We start from the raw sequence: 17379 nt of genomic DNA on the forward strand, positions 1-17379 counted from the left end.
TTGTTTTCTCATATATGCATTCAGTGCTATAAATTTCTCTCTATAGTACCTTTGCTGCATCTCACAAATTTAAGTTTATTCTAGTTTGCTAGCTGCCGGAATGCAGTATACCAGAAACAGAATGGCTTTTTAACAAGAGGAATTTAATGAGTTGGTAGTTTACAGTTCTAAGACTGAGAAAATGTCCCAATCACAAGTCTATAGAAATGTCCAATCAAAGGCATCCAGGGAAAGATACCTTGGTTCAAGAAGGCCGATGAAGTCCAGGGTTTCTCTCTCAAGTGAGAAGGCACATGGTGAATACAGTCAGGGCTTCTCTCTCAGCTGGAAGGGCACATGGTGAATACAGCATCATCTGCTAGCTTTCTCTCCTGGCTTCCGGTTTTATGAAGCTCCCCAGGAGGCGTTTTCCCTCTTCATCTCCAAGGGTCGCTGGCTGGTAGACTCTCTGCTTCGTGGTGCTGCAGCATTCTCTGCTCTCTGAGTCTTTTATTCCTCTTTTATAGGACTCCAATAAACAATCAAGACCGACCCAAATGGGTGGAGACATGTCGTCCCTTAATCCAGTTTAACAACCACTCTTGACTAAATCACATCATCCAGGGAGATGATCTCATTACAGTTTCAAACATACAGTATTGAATAGAGATTATTCTACCTTTATGAAATGGGATTTATATTAAAACATGGCCTTTCTTAGGCCAATTTTAAATTATTTTAAATTCAAAATATTTTAAAATTTCTTTTGAGACATCTTTGAGATACGTATTATTCAGAAGTGTGTTGTGTAGTCTCCAAGTATTTTGGAATTTTCTGTTATTGATTTCTTGTTTAGTTCCAGTGTGGTCAGAGAGCATACCTTGTGTTACTTATATCTTTGAAATTTGTTTAGGTGTGTTTTAATATCCTGTAAAATGGTCTAGAGTGGTGAATATTTCATGTGATTTTGAGAATGTGTCTTCTGCTGCTGCTTTGTGAAGTATTGTGTAAATGTCACTTAGACCCAATTGATTGATGCTGCCCTTTAGTTGAATTCTGTTTTTACTGACTATATACCTGTCTACATGTGTCAATTACTGATAGGAGGGTGTTGAAGACTCAAACTGTAATAGTGGATTCACTTTTGTTCCTTATAGATTTATTAGTTTTGTCGCACATATTTTGCTGCTTTTTTGTTAGGCACATACACATTAAAGATTGTTATATCTTCTTGGGGAATTGACATTTTTGCCTTTATGTAATGCTCTTTCTCTTCATACATAATGGTTTTCCTTGTTCTGAAGTCTGTTCTGTCTGAAATTAATATAGCTACTCCAGTTTTCTTTTGATTTTTGTTGGCATGGTTTATCTTTCTCTATCCCTTTAATGTTAATCTATTTGTTTGTCTTGTAAACAGTTTATTGTTGTGACTTTTTTTATTCACTGTCAGTCTGTCTTTTAACAGGTGTATTTAGACGATTAACATTTAAGTTATTATTGATATGGTTGAATTAATATCTAATATGTTTATAACCACCTTCTATTTGTTACACTTATTCTTTGTCTCTCTCTAATCTTCCCATGTTTTTCTTCTGACTTCTGTTTTTATTTTTTATTTATATTTTTGTATGCTGTATGGCAGGGTCACATTTCATTGTTTTTCCATGTGAGTATCCCATTATTGGATCACCGTTTGTTGGATTTTTTGTTTGTTTGTTTTGCTTGTTTGTTTCTTTTTTTGGGGGGGAAGTGCATGGACCTCTTTCTCCTGAATGGCAGGCGCGAGAGAGTTCTACCATTGAACTACCCTTGCACCTCCCCCGCCCCCTTCTCTGGTTTTAAGTGAGTTTTTATATGATCCATTTTCTCTCATCTCATATCAGATATACATGGTTTAAAAATATTTTTGGTAACTCTGCTGTAGTTTGCATTATACATTTATATTTAGTCTAAATCCACTTTTAAATTACATTGTACTGCTTCAAGTGTAGGACAGGTACCTTATAACAGTATTCCCTGTTCTTCCCTCCTGTCCTTTATATCCTTGCTGTCTTGTTTCACTTTTCTATATAATCACTCAATAATTGTTGTTATTTTGTAGCTATGAGATCAATTGAGAATAAAGAAAATAAAAGGTTTAATTTTTCATTTATTCCTTCTCTATTGTTTTTCTTTTCCTTTCTTTGTGTAGATTAGAATTTTTGACCTGTATTCCTGTACTCTAAGGAACCTTTTTTTTTCACATTTCTTATAATTCAGATTTACTGGCAACAAATTCTCTCAGTTTTTGTTTCTCTGAGAAAGTGTTCATTTCTCCTTCATTTTTGAAGGATAACTAGGTTGGTGTTTTTTTTCTTTCAACACTTTAAATATTACAGTCTACTCTCTTGCTTGAATGATTTATGATGAGAAGCATGATGCAGTTTTTATCCTTGTTCCTTTCTAGGTAGGATTTGACCCCTGATATCTTTCCAGATTTTCTCTTTGTATTAGGTTTTCTGCAGTTTGTCTATGATATGCACAGGTATAGATTTTTGGTATTTATCCTGGTTGGCATTCTTTAAGCTTCCCAGGCCTGTGGTTGGTGACTCTCATTAATTTTGGAAAATTCTCAGCCATTATTACTTCAAATAGTTTTTGTGTTCCCCTTTCTCTTTATTTTTTTATGGTATTCTCATTGCATGTGTATTACATATTTTGTAATTATACCACAGCTCTTGGATATTCTATTCCTTTTTCTTCTCTCATTTTTTTTCTATTTGTAGTTCCGTTTGAGGAGTTTCTATTGACATCTTAAACTCACTGATTATGAATTGTCTTTTTTTTTGTATGCTGCATGGCAGAGGTCACATTTCATTCTTTTTCCTTGTGAATATCCTGTTATTGCAGCACCATTTGTTGAATTTTTATTTGTCTTTTCTTTGTTTGCTTACTTGTTTGTTTTTTGGGTAGGGCATGGGTTGGGAATTGAATGTGGGTCTCCTGCATGACAGGTGAGAATTCTACCACTGAACTACCCTTGCACCCCCTGAATTGTTTTTGAAATTTCATTTTCCAGTTTTCATTGCAAGTGCATAGAAATACAGTTGATTTTTGTATGTTAATCTTGTATGTTGCTTTCTTGCTGAATTCATTGAGTGTAAAATACTCATTAAAACGTTTGCTTGCTGTAACATTGAACTACAGTTAAGCAAAAATCGTGATAGTCAAGCATCATCTTATACAATGTTAGTAAATGAAGATGAGGTAACCAGATCATAATTGGCTTTTACTTTCCCTTATATATATTACTAGTAGTTACTTATGATTTATGAATGAAGTATGTGCAACTCTTTAATATGAAAAATATTTGAATATTCAAATTCAGTTTTTTAATAATTTATTTTAGGAGCTGTGGCCTTGAAGAATCTTGAAATTAAAGAAAATGCCTTGGTAAGTTTTGAGTATGAAAAATTTGTAAAAGATAATACATTTCATCTTCCAAAGTCTGATTCACTTTGTCACCTTACATTAAGTTTGAGAAAATATTTTACAAGTAACTTTCACAAAATCTGAAATTTACAATGGGCCTTAGTCTTCCTTCAAGTACGAACTGACAGTAGTATTTTCCTGCTTTATTTGTTATTTTTAAAGTTGTAATGATTCTCATTTGTGTAGTTTTAGTGGCCAATATCACCAATGCATTTCCTCATTACAAAAGGATCGCACTCCCTTGATTTTATAGGTTTGAGAATAATGTTGGACTCACATAAATATTTAATTTTTGAAGGAGAGAGAATGTAAGTTTAGGTAAAAACCCTTCAGATAATTTTGGGAAGGAAAAATAACAATCAGTGTTGAACTATACATATGCTAATATTTTGATATATACTTATACATATGCAAATATATATACGCGTATATCTTGTTTTCTTTTTGTAGAGCCAATTTGATGTACCGTTTAAAGTTAAAGCTGGTCATATAGGTAAGCCACATCTGTTAATTGAATGACTTCCATTTTGGACATGAAACCACAACAGTAATATGCTTAGTTTCTCTGTAGGAGATCTTTTCAGTGTTTCTGAGCATTGATTGAAAAGAATTCTCATGGGTTTTTATTTAGATAGAGTTTAGTTGTACATTTAAAAAATAATGTGGGGTTCATAAATCCTTTGTGGAGATACCTGAAAAATTACACATCTAATAAGATTTTATTTTATAGCATCTTGTATATAATTGAGAGCCAGAGATACATCTAATAAAGTGTTTAACTGAGTTTCCTATGTTGTGACTAGTTATTATTGCTCTTTTCTGATTGGCCATGGATATGTTTTAAGAAGTAGGTTCTTGATCATCCGTACCATATGGCTATGGCCCATCCGAAAGCTAGTCTTTGCTCTTAAAGTTTGCTAGGTTTCCAGAAAATATTGTACCATTTTCCATTCTGTTTAGCTAATGTTCTTAGCTTATATTTCATGTATATTAATGGCACAGAAACTGATGAGAAGGTGAGGTTTTAACATGTTTAGTAAAAACATGTCTGTGATGTTCCTTAAATCTTGTTAAAGTTTTATTGATATAAGTATTGTGCAAGATATTGCTGTTACAACTTTGACATAGTTATTGTAGTTTTCATTTAATCTTATTAAGGCAGTATTGATGTTATTTGGGGAGCAAGGCATTCTAAAAGCTTACATACATAATGATTGTCTCCACAATTTTGTGCAGACATGGTTGGTATTAAAATATAAACCATAGAAAGGTTTCCACATATTTTCTTGATGGGACTCAAAATCTGTCTGTCCCCGTTCCCCTGGTTTTAGGACAGCTTAGCAAAAATAAAAGGAAGAATATGTCATCCATTATTTTTCCTAACAATTTTTTTCATATGCCTATCTGGTTATTAACATGCTGCATACATTTAAAAATAATTGCAGTCATACAGTATGCTTGAATTTTTACTCATTTTCTTAGTGCTTAAGATTTCCCACATATCCATGTTGATTTGACCTCATTTGTTCTTTTGGCAGTGTAATAATCCAGCATGCATACCTGGGCATTGTAGAATAATCCCATTTTCCATTGGCATAAAAATACTGCTGTGAATATCTTTTATGTAGCGTTTAAAAATTTGCCAAAAGTAATTGAATTTTATAATTATGATTGCTGTATTTGTTTATGTAAATTTTCCCACAATTCCAGAGAAACAAAAAATATTTAAGAAGAGTAGATAGACTTAATTTCTTTTAGATCCTGCCTTTTTGCCTTACCTCTTTTTTAATGAAAGGAAAAACAGTTCAGTTAAAAAATGATTTTGCAGTGAAAATGATATATTGCTTTGATTGCTTATACTTTTTTGTTACTGATCTCTGTCAATTTGCTCATTTATTTCTTTAGAGTGTATGTGTTTTAAACAATTTGCTTGATATATTTATCTAAAAATCAGCTGCCATATTTTTCAAAACTTATTTCCAGTCATTTTATTTTGGTTATATTATTGGGGGGTGTACAGATATTTGAAATGGTTTTCATTTCTTTGATTTTAAGGCTTAGAGTTATCCCTCTTTAAAGTTTTTCTCTGAATTCAAATCATATGTTGAAATCTATTCCTCAGTTTGGGGTTTTATAAACATGGAGTTTGGTGATATGGTAATGAAGTGTATCCAAAGTACAGTTTTTCCCTTCTCAAATTACTAACCAGTTATTACAAAATACTGTATATTGAATAATCTTTCTGTTCTCCCCCTCTTTACTTTGGCTGGAGCACTCCTGCTGCTGCCCTAGTCCGAGGTGTCTCCCAGGCAAGGATTGGGCCACCTGTTGATGGTTCTCTCAAGGGTAGGGGATGAGTGCCAGGACCTGTGGCTGGAATTATATCCTCTGCCATGTTTTCTCAGTTTCTTCATCCCTTACTGACCAGGGTGTTGAAATGTCTTCTCCTGTTGCCTGGGCCCCCACAATTGATTTGGACAATTTCTGTCTGGGCACTTGCTGCTTTTGGGAAAGAAGTAGAATCTGCCGTTCCTTCCGTAGTAATCTTCCATTTTGGAAGCTCCTCCTTGGCGTGCTTTTGTATTTTGTGCTCCTCAGCAGCTTGTGTCCTATTGTGGGTCTCTGTGGGACTTGGGTCTCCGGACTTGGGTCTATGTGTTTGGATATATGTGGGGGTCTGTCTTAACTTCTGGAGAGATTTTATAGTCTGTGTCTCTGGTGGGAGGGATCCTGGCCATTGCCTCTGGGCACTTCTCAAGCTGCTTGGAACCAAGTGAGGAGAAGGGGAGAAGACTGCCCAGTCCAGGACAGAAGTTTCCTACCTGGTATTTTGCTCTTTTTTTGATTCAGTATTTGTGGTATCCTTCTCCAGTCTTTACTTTCCTCCTCAGTTCTGAGCAAGTGAGATTTATCCTTTATTTCAGTAAATCTCTCAGGAGAGGTTTTCAGTAGATGTCTTACACTGTAATGTTGATTCTCCCTAGTGTTTTACATTCTTTTTTTCTTTAGCTGCTTTTGCCTGGGGGGCAAATTCTGGAAGGAGGGTCACCCAGGGAAGGACTTCTTCAAGCCAGTATTTCCCAGCCAAAAAAAAAAAAAAATGAAGGGGCACAGACCAACTCCAAAGTACCCTGGAGAGGGTAGCAGAAAGGGTGCCTAGAACCTCTTTGACATCTCCTCAGTTCTGAAGAGGATTTTTATGTCCCATTCTGTCCCCATTGAGGTATCCAGGGACTGGACCGTAATGCTTGTTGACTGAGAGTTGTGGATGGTTGCCAGCAGCCACTGCAAGGAAAGAGCAACTCACTATTTTTACTGTACTTTATCAGCCTTTTCCTTCTGCTCTTCCCTGGATTCTATACAGTGTTCTTCTGGCCTCCGAAGCCCCAGAATAGCTGTTTCAGACAGTTCCTGTCTACATTAATAGCTGTTTTGGTTTGTAGGACTGAGTCCTGGCACTCCCTATCTGCTGTCTTCACTGGAAGTTCCTCTCTACACGCAGTGTTTTCAGTTCAAGAAACTTACTGCTTTTAAAATGTTTTGCTATTGGATTGTAGAAAAAATATTTTCATTAGTTTGAATAGTTTTCTAATATTGCCTAAAATCCTTAATTATTGCCTTATATTTGTGTATATGTATGTATCACCACATATATATACACATATATGGAAAACATACACACATATAAAGTACATGATGGACTTTTTAAGTATAAGAGAAATAATTGTACAGGTTTAGAGTAAGAACTGGGAAAATTTAAAGATACAATTTAAGAAATATTGACTAAGGGAAGAAGAATATTGTTATAAATGTGGTAAAAATATCCATAAATAGAAACATAAATATTTAGAATATAATTTAATAGATTCTCCAACAACACTGGTATAAATAATTTCAAATCATCACAAGAACGGCTTGCTGTTTTTGTTTGTAAGATAGCTTTCTATAAGAACAAAGGCCACTTTGTAATCCTTTTTTTCTTTTTTGGGGGGTGCATGGTCTGGGAATCAAACCCATGTCTCCTGCGTGGAAAGAGAGCATTCTACCACTGAACACCCATGCACCCTGTAATCTCTTTTAATGCCTTGTAGAAAATCTGTTGATAGTAAATATAAGTTGAGTGAATAACATATATATGTTTTCCCTCCCCAAATTATGTAGGTACCCTTAATCTTGTAATTCCATGGAAAAACCTTTATACTCAACCAGTTGAAGCTGTATTGGAGGAAATTTATTTACTCATAGTGCCTTCTTCTAGTAAGTGACATTTTTTTGTTGTTATTGGATAGAAAACTCTTTATAATTTGATAATTATAGTTGGTTAATATATCTTTGAATTTTTTTAAAGATAATTTAGTATTTAAATTTGGTATTTGGTAATTCACATTAAATTGGTTTTTACTCTAAATTTTCACTTTAAGAGTTTTAAGAATTTGAATTGATGGTTATTTTCAAGAATTTTTTCGGAAATTCTTAAAAATTTAAGAACTTTCAATTTTAAAGTTATTAACATTCTTCCTATTTATGTTCCCTATAGTAATAAAATATGATTCTTTGAAAGAAGAAAGACAACTTTTGGAAGTAAAACAACAGGAACTAAAAAGAATAGAAGAAGCAAAACAAAAAGTAGCTGATCAAGGTAAAAAAGAAAAAAAGCAGTAAATACCAGCGGTAATAGGATAAATGTAAAAGGCATATTTATCATAATAGAATATTATTTACCTCTGGAAACACTGAGCTTACTTAACAATTATAAATTTTATTACATGGGGCATTTTCATGGGGTTTATACTATGTGTTTTGTCATGTTTACAGAAATTTTACCTTGTTATAGGACAAATATGTCTAGTTTGTAAGGGTAAGATCAGTTTTACTGTAGCAGTTAATTTCATTTAAGGTATTTTCTTATTTTTCCAACCTTTGCTTTTCTATTCCCCTCATATGATTTCTTTGTTCTTATGAAGATACTTAGTCTCTTGAAATATTTTCATGTTTCCAAATCTATTATTTGCTCTTCAGTTTTACATCCTTTCAAATACAATCTAGATCACCTGGTCCATTACTTCAATGCCTTTTTTCATCTGTTGCAGAAGCATCCTGCAGAAATTGAATTCTTCATCTGTGTTCTGGTTACCGTCTTCAGCTTTTTTACATTCTTGACTCTACTTTTCCCTAATGAATCTTTCTCCATGGCATGGAAATATCCTGTAGCCTCTCATATCTTAGAAAATAAAATCTTCTTTCTAATTTACTCATCTATTTAACTTCTTCTACTTTCCCTTCCTTTAATACTAAGCATCTTTAAAGAAAAATATGGGTACTATGTCACTATATCTGTCATGAGTTGGTTTTCTAATAAAAAATAAAACTTCTACATAAAATGTTTTACCTGTTGACAAACATTAAAGGAAATTTGACACATAATCCCTGGCAGCACTTCTTAGAATTCTCTTTCTTCTCTGAAAACAGTTCTTTTACATTTTCTGTAGTCATTTATCCCTACTTCCAATTCTTTCTTTCCTAAGTCTCCTAAGCTTTTTCCTTTTAAAAATTGGCTTTGTATATATATTGTCTTGATAAGATAAAAATAATTTTTAAAGGGAAAAAGCTTATAATTTTTTTAAAAAGGATGCTGTCCCGTGGCTCAGCCCCTCTCTATACTTTCTAGAGAATTAGTTTCAACTTTCTAAGGTGTTTCTTTTGGTGTTTTTATCCATATTGCTAAATAAGATGTTTGTTCTCCTGTTTCTTGATTTATTAGGTTTAGACATTGTATATAGGCTTCCTTTGTGGACAGGGAATGTCTATTCTATTCTGTCTTCCTGATAGAGTTATATTTTTTATTAAATCAATATTGTTTATATTACCATGGTTATGTATTAATTTTGTTTTCTGCTGAACCAAATGATACATTCTTGTTAAATTTATTTTCTGGCACAATGTTACCTGCTTGTAATTGTACAGGTACAAGTGCAGTGTTATGTTACTGAAGTGGTTATGGGTATGACTGTTATGCAGTACTTTCCTTAATCTTCCTGTTTTTGGCCATCCATGCACATGGTATCTGGGTCTGGAGCCTGTCAGGTTCATTTTCTCCAAGATAAACTCTTGCATTACCACTGGGGTGAGAAAGAAATAACTGCTTGGGTATATGGGCTTTAAACCAATCCTACTATTATCATCCTTTCTCTCACTCTGTACCCCACTTGGCATTTTGTTTTGTGAGATCTCTAGTTCCTGAATCTCTCTAGAGTTCTTTTTCTTTAGCATTCCTGTTTTTCCACTGATATCTTCATCTGTGTGCTTTTAGAAAGATTCAGTTTAACAGATGAGTTTAGCAGACTGTCTGCTAAGTCTACTGAATCCATCTGCTTCCTCGCTTCCTAAATCTTGTTGATACCTCTTCTCTGTTCTTTTTCCTATCTCCTTTTTTTTTTGTCCTTAAGGGTTTACTTACCTTTTCCCCTTTACGTTTGGTTTAGTGGGGTTTTACGAAGAAATAGAGAAATTTGTGTTATCTACCACATTTAATAAGAAGTCCCTCTTATTTATACTGAGGTTTAAAATGTGTGTTTGTTACTACTGTGCTTAAAATTCCTTAGTGATACCTTATTGTTATCAGTTTGAGGTTTAAACTCTATAGCAAGATACATAAAATCTCTCATGACTTAAATCCTGCCTACCTCTTTAGCATCATAACCAGCCTCCACGCATTTCTTTTATTCTATCATCTATACTTTTTTAAATCTAAATTTATCAAATCTTTTTGTTGATGAGTTTGCGAGTTCTTTAAATATTCTGGATATTAAACTTTTAATAGATATATGATTTGTAACTCTTCTCCCATTCTGTAGGTTGTCTTTTCACTTTCTTGATAAGTCCTTTGCACAGAAGTTTTAATTTTGGTGAAGTTCAATTTACTGATTTTTTTCTTTGGTTCCTTGTGGTTTTGGGGACATAACTAAGAATTCATTGCCATATCCAGTCTCATGGATATTTTCCCTTATGTTTCTTTTAAGAGATTTATGATTTTAGTCCTTACATTTAGGTTGCTGATCCATTTTGAGTTAGTTTTTCTATATGCAATGAAGGTAGGGTTCATTTCATTCTTCTACATGTGGGGATGCGATTTTCCTGACACCATTGAGGAAGAGACTGTTCCCTCACCTTTTTCTTATTTTCTCTCTCCTTCACTCCAGCCATACTGAACTACTTGTAGTTTATAGAATGTGCCAGATTCTCTGTGCTTTATATCTTAGTTCCTTCTTCATTCACTATGGATTTGGGAGATGTCAGCATTTGTATGATAATTCAGGCTATCAAGTGTGGAGGAGAATTACCTATATGGCAGTGTAGAATGAAAGTTTAGTTCAAAGAAAATCCAACATGTAATTATTGTATAGAAGAGGAAAACAGATAAAGAAAGAATATAAGGAGTGGCTAGGTAAATAAGATAAATCTGGAGATTTCCATGAGAAAAGGTATTTTAAGAAGCAAAGAATGTATCAAATCTTGCTGAGATATCAGGTAGGAAAAGGATTAAGAATTTTCATTTTATTGATGACATGGAGGTCATTGGTCATTTTAGAAAGAGCTATTTTGATTGAACGGTAATGGCAGAAAGTTTCTTTACAGTAGCTCTTCTGTCTTAAAGATAGAGGCAGTGTGGTTGGAGCTTTGAGGGGGATTGAAACAGATTTTTGAAATAGTTATTCTGAAGTATTTGAGCAAATTGACCAGAGAAATGTAGTAAGGTTGCTGGTCAATAGATGTTAGTGATGGCTAGTTTACTGTATTTCCAGTCTGCCCAGTTGTGAATTTGTGCAGAAGTAGTCAGCTGGCAAGGCATATGTACAGGCATGTTTCTATATAAAGTGGGTAGCTGGGTTTTTCGGGGTAGGGGGCTTTATTGAAAGAAGAAAATGAGGGGAAAAAAAGAAGAATTTAAGTTGTTGGTAAAATGATGCACCATGGAATCTGAGCTAGATAAGGAAGTCAGGAGGAAGACAGTGGATAGGGAATGACTGGATGAATTTATAGAACAAAGGATTTTATTAGGTACTGAACAGATTCAAAGATTAAAATACAGTTCCCTTTCTTCCAAGAGGTTATTTTTCATCCCCTTTAATCTCTGCTTTATTCTACTTATACTTCTTAATTTTATAGACCTTTTATATTCAAATACCTTCACTTAACTCTTACTCATTTTTAATTGAGCTTTTTAAATACATATATCTGATATCTTCATCTTTTAACCAAGGCTAAATGAGAGAGTGTTAGGTCATAATAAGATAATATGAATATCTATGTGGAACAGTACTAGGAATAGAATGGGGATAACTTTCATTGCTATTTTTAAGGAAGGGGGAAGGGATAGTAATTAGTTATAAAAATATATTTCAAAAGAATTGAGGAAAATTCTTTATTCTTTCTGTTTCTCTATAAAGTATTGAAACTGGAGGTGGTTAATATCTTCATAAAAGGAAACAGAGGTGGTAAACTTCTTTCATCCTTGCTTGAAAGGAGTAAAGGGAGAGGACCCTATAACTTTCTCTTGTATATCCATTAGGGGAAGGAGCATACTCTACTATTTTATACATCTAACAGCAGACAACTTATGATGATTTCATTAATTATAAGGGAAATTACTCCTTTGCTTTTTATGCATTGGTTCCTCTAATTTAAGTCCTACCCAGTAATCTTCATTGTTTTCCATTTCTTAATGAACTCAGCCATAGTTTACAGAAAGAGATAGATTCTAAAAGTTAATGCCAGTCAATTTTACTTGGTTGCCCTTAGGGTCATTGAACAGGATATTTGCTTTTGAAAAATTTTTGCGTTTACTGGTCTTTGAAAAGCTTCTGGTATGGAAGACTTTTGGAAAGCAGACAGTGTTCTGTCTGAAAATACAGATTTTTTTTTCCTTTAACAAGGCAACTTATGTATGTTAACTCAATATGTGGATATTTATAGAGTACATTTTTCACTCAAGTTAATAAAAGAAATGTTTACAATTGTAGAACAACCTCAAGAGGAGAAACAGCACACTTTTGCAGAAAAATTAGTTACTCAGATCATAAAAAATTTACAAGTGAAAATTTCCAGCATCCATATTCGCTATGAAGATGATGTGAGTATTTTAATAAGTGATATTTGTTTTTATCTTTTTAAGTTATTCTACTGTTTATTGACACTTTCTCTGTTTTGGCCTACCTGTTAGGATGCTAGGAGATGGAGAAATAGCTTTTGTATAATTATAGTTGTAATTTGCAGTTCTTAGTGGTGAGTGCTTGATTACACTTTAATAAAATGTTGAAACATTAAATAATGAAAGAAAATACCTTTCTTATAATCACTTTTATAAGTGGGGGTTACAAATTAAAAGTTATATATTTTAAAAATAGTTTAAAATACTCTATATTTACCTCCTGGAAAGAGCACTTATCTAAGAATCAGTACAGCCAGACTTAACTAATTGTTTGTCCTTGAGTAGATCATTTGTTCACTCTACAATATAATTATTTGCTTACTATTTTGAGCGTTAGTCATTAATTGCAAACTTTTTTTTTGCAGTTTCAAAAATATGTAGATGTAATGTTAGTGTATAGCACTAAAACACTGATAATATTTTAATTTGCTTTAGGAAAAATATAGGAGTAAAAGTTCTGGAAAATAATGAAATGTTTTCAAGTGTTCAAAATAGGGTACTTCCCAGAAAGTGTACTTTCTCTTAGGAAGTGAATTTTGTCCTACTAAAAATCTGAGTAAATTTTGCATTATTTCTTTTTAGATCACAAATCGAGACAACCCGCTATCATTTGGTGTTTCTCTTCAGAACCTCAGCATGCAGGTACTTTGTTGAAAAGAAATTTAATTGTGAATTATAGCTAGTCAAACTATTGGTTACTGTGTATGTGTCAGCATCAGCAATACAATTCTATATAGGATTGATATAGAAAGGACATAGACTGGATTGGAATTGAGGTTTGACAGTTTCCGCTTGAAAAAGTGATTGATAATCGAATTCAGTTAAAAATCACATCTATTGTATGCTAATTATGATGTTAGATACTTTTACTTAATTAAAAAAAGAACGTTTCAGAACTTTGAAAGAGTAAGTTCAAAATAAAAGTATTATGTTCATTTCAAAAGGTTTTATAAATCATGAAAAACATAAATCACCCATTTTCTCACCACTGTTATTAATATTGTGGCATACTTTCTTCCTAATTTTTGAAATTGAGGAATTTAAAAAACGTAGAAGCATGTAGCAAATTAAGAAACATTTGCTTGCATTCAGAATAAAGTTGTTGACTTTTTCATTTACTTTGTCTTAAAAATTTTATGGATAAATATGAAATTCCTTTTGTACTCTACTTCTACCTTGTTCTAGTTTACTAGGTGACAGAATGTAATATACCAGAAACAGAATGTTTTTAAAAAGAGGAATTTAATAAGTTGCTAGTTTACAGTTCTAAGGCCGAGAAAATGTCCCAATTAAAACAAGTCTATAGAAATGTCCAACTTAAGGCAACCAGGGAAAGATTCCTTGGTTCAAGAAGGCTGATGAAGTTCAGGGTTTCCCTCTCAAGTGGAAGGGCACATAGCGAACATGGAGTTTCTCTCTTATCTGGAAGACACATGGTGAACGCAGTCAGGGTTTCTCTCTCATCTGGAAGGGCACATGGCGAATGCGGCTTCATCTGCTAGCTTCTTCTCCTGGCTTCCTGGTTCATGAAGCTCCCTTCTTCATATCCAAAGGTCATTGGCTGGTGGACTCTGCTTCTCGTGGCTATGTTGTTCTGCTTACTCTGTTTGAATTTCTTTCATTGTCCAAAATATTTCCTCTTTTATAGGACTCTAGAAATTTATCAGGACCCACCCATGAGACATGTCATCACCTAATCCAGCTTAACGACCACTCATGATTAAATCACATCTCCAGGGAGATGATTTGATTACAGTTTCAAACAGACAGTATTGAGTAGGGATTATTCTACCTTTATGAAATGGGATTTTAATTAAAACATGGTTTTTCTAGGGTACATACATCCTTTCAAACTGGCACATATCTTTACCTCCCACTCCAGAGATAAATATACTAACTTTTTAAACTTTTATATAATATGCCCATAAAAAATGTCTAATATTGTTTCATTTTTTTTCCTATTAGAGCAGTTACAGGTTTACAGAAAAAATCATGCAGAAAGTAGAGTTCACATATTACCATCATCCCCCACAGTTTTCCCTATTATTAGGGAAAATAATTATTATTAGGGAATAACAATATTCCCTAATAATAAATATTATTAGGAAAAAAAACTTAACATTTTGCATTAGTGTGTTACCTTTTAAATGTTGCATAAATGGTTGGTGTGATTCTTCTATAAGTTACCTGTATTGTGTCACAGTGTTGTTTTTGACGTTTATCTGTGTTGCTATGTGTAATAAAATTCATTCAACGTAATTGCTGTGTAGTATACATTATGTGCTTTTACTTATTATTTCTATTGGGTTTTTGCCTAAGATTTACTTTTAAAACATGGTTCTGGTACAAGCAAGAAAAAAGAAAAGCCAAATGAAAAAATTATCCAGTAAATGTGGGTGGGGTAGACTATGTCAAATACTGCTGTTAAGTTGAAAAATAAGAATGAGAATTAGCTATTGGATCTAGCAATGTGAATGTCATTGGTGACCATGATAACAGTGGTTTGGTCATTGAAAACTTGACACTCAGACCTACTCATTTAGAAACTCTGAGGGTGGAGCCCAGCATTCTGTGTTTTAAAAAGCCCTCCAGGTGGGGTAGGTGCCACGGTGGTACCTGCCATGCCAGAGACCGGGTTTGATTCCCGGTGCCCGCCCATGCAACAAAAAGCCCTCCATGTGATGCTTTTGCATGCTAAAGTTTGAGAACCACTGTTATAATCCATTCATGTTCTATACATTAAATGAAAGCCGTCTTTCTAAAATAAGGATCTGTTCACTTTATTGTCCGCATTGGCTCTTAAAGTCCATAGTTTTGCCCTAAAATATCTTATAAGCTATTTGTAAATTAACACCAGGTAGCATATCTGATTTCTTCCCTTGTCTTTATCTGTTTGCTTGCCATACTGAACTACTTTAGTTCCCTGTACATATCATATGTTTGCGTGTCTTTGTGCTTTTGCACCAGCTCTTTTTGCTTTGGGTCATGTTTTCTACTGACTTTAGGATCAGTAGTTTGTATTCATGAGCAATGTCTTAGTTTGGCATGAGGTTGATGTTCCTGATGATCTCCCAGTATATTATGTATTTAACCTCCATGGTGATACTTTCATGTGGTAATTGCTTGTTTACTTGCTTTTTCTGTCAGCCATGAATTCCTTTAAAGCAAAGACATTCTTTTTTTTTTTTTTTTTTTTTTAGCTCAGATGCAGCTTCATTCAGTGTTTTAACATGATTACTTTACAATTAGGTATTATTGTGCTGTCCATTTTTGAGTTTTTGTATCTAGTCCTGTTGCACAGTCTGTATCCCTTCAGCTTCAATTACCCATTGTCTTACCCTGTTTCTAACTCCTGCTGAACTCTGTTACCAATGACATATTTCAAGTTTATTCTCGAATGTCCGTTCACATCAGTGGGACCATACAGTATTTGTCCTTTAGTTTTTGGCTGGATTCACTCAGCATAATATTCTCTAGGTCCATCCATGTTATTACATGGTTCATAAGTTTATCTTGTCTTAAAGCTGCATAATATTCCATCGTATGTATATACCACAGTTTGTTTAGCCACTCTTCTGTTGATGGAGATTTTGGCTGTTTCCATCTCTTTGCAATTGTAAATAATGCTGCTATGAACATTGGTGTGCAAATGTCCGTTTGTGTCTTTGCCCTTAAGTCCTTTGAGTAGATACCTAGCAATGGTATTGCTGGGTCGTATGGCAGTTCTGTATTCAGCTAAAGCAAAGACATTCTTGTGGTTAGAAGAATGTTTACTTACCATTCTTAGTCTGAATGGTAAGCTTTCAAAAGGGCATTTTCATAGAAAGTGGGCTAGGTAGGGCAGGATAGATATAATTTAGCATTCTGCAATCTTTAAATGACTCTTCTAGTTTGTAAGCTGCTGGAATGCGATATACCAAAAATGGAATGGCTTTTAAAAAGGGGAATTTAGTAAATTACAAGTATGAAGTTCTAAGGAAGTGAAAGTGTCCAAATTAAGGCACCAACAAGAGGTTACCTTCACTCAAGAAAGGCCAGTGGGTCAGGAGCACCTCTGTCAGCTGGGAAGTCATGTGGCTGGCATCTGCTGGTCCCTTGTTCTTGGGCTCCATTGCTTTCAGCCTCTGTGGCTGTGGGGTTCCTCACTTTACTTCTCTGGGGCTGGTTTTCATCTCTTGGCTTCCCTTGGCTACTTCCAGATTGGCTTGCTTAGTATCTCAATGGTATCTCCTTAGCTCCAAACATCTCCAGACATCCATGTCTCTGTTCTCTGAAGTTTCTGTTCTCCAAACATCTACATTTGCTCTCTTTATTGGCTCTGAAACTCCTGTCTCTCTCCAAACTGTTTCCTCTTTTAAAGAATCTCAGTAAACCAATCAAGACCCACCTGGAATGGGTGGAGTCACATCTCCATCTAATCAAAAGATCACACCTACAATTGGCTGTGCCACATTTCTGGAGATAATATAATCAAAATATTCCAATCTACAATGTTGAATCACTCCCACAAGATTGGATTAGGATTAAAACATGGCTTTTCTGGGGTACATAATACTTTCAAACCATACAATGACATTTTTACTTCTTTTTTCTTTCCTTTTCAGACAACTGATCAAGACTGGGTTCCATGTTTACTTAATGAAACAGAGAAACTTTTTCGTAAGGTAAAATATGCAAATACTGTCTTTTATCAATTTATGGGCTTGATGGAAGAGAGCTCT

At 34.1% G+C, this 17379-nt stretch overlaps 1 protein-coding gene across 3 annotated transcripts in view; it reads left to right on the forward strand.

The window, feature by feature from the left end:
• The window catches only part of VPS13A (vacuolar protein sorting 13 homolog A), a 342631-nt gene that overhangs the window by 46348 nt on the left and 278904 nt on the right, over positions 1-17379 (forward strand). For all 3 annotated transcript variants that reach the window (XR_013170504.1, XM_077148468.1, XM_077148469.1), the window contains exons 2-8: positions 3368-3411; positions 3901-3943; positions 7612-7707; positions 7988-8089; positions 12471-12580; positions 13241-13300; positions 17263-17322. Coding sequence is in view for 2 of the 3 variants with exons in the window: in XM_077148468.1 (XP_077004583.1) it covers positions 3368-3411; positions 3901-3943; positions 7612-7707; positions 7988-8089; positions 12471-12580; positions 13241-13300; positions 17263-17322 (515 nt within the window). In the remaining variant the exon portion in view is untranslated. The remainder of the gene's footprint in view (positions 1-3367; positions 3412-3900; positions 3944-7611; positions 7708-7987; positions 8090-12470; positions 12581-13240; positions 13301-17262; positions 17323-17379) is intronic.

Source organism: Tamandua tetradactyla, chromosome 2, assembly GCF_023851605.1.
Source record: "Tamandua tetradactyla isolate mTamTet1 chromosome 2, mTamTet1.pri, whole genome shotgun sequence".
NCBI classification, from domain to species: domain Eukaryota; kingdom Metazoa; phylum Chordata; class Mammalia; order Pilosa; family Myrmecophagidae; genus Tamandua; species Tamandua tetradactyla.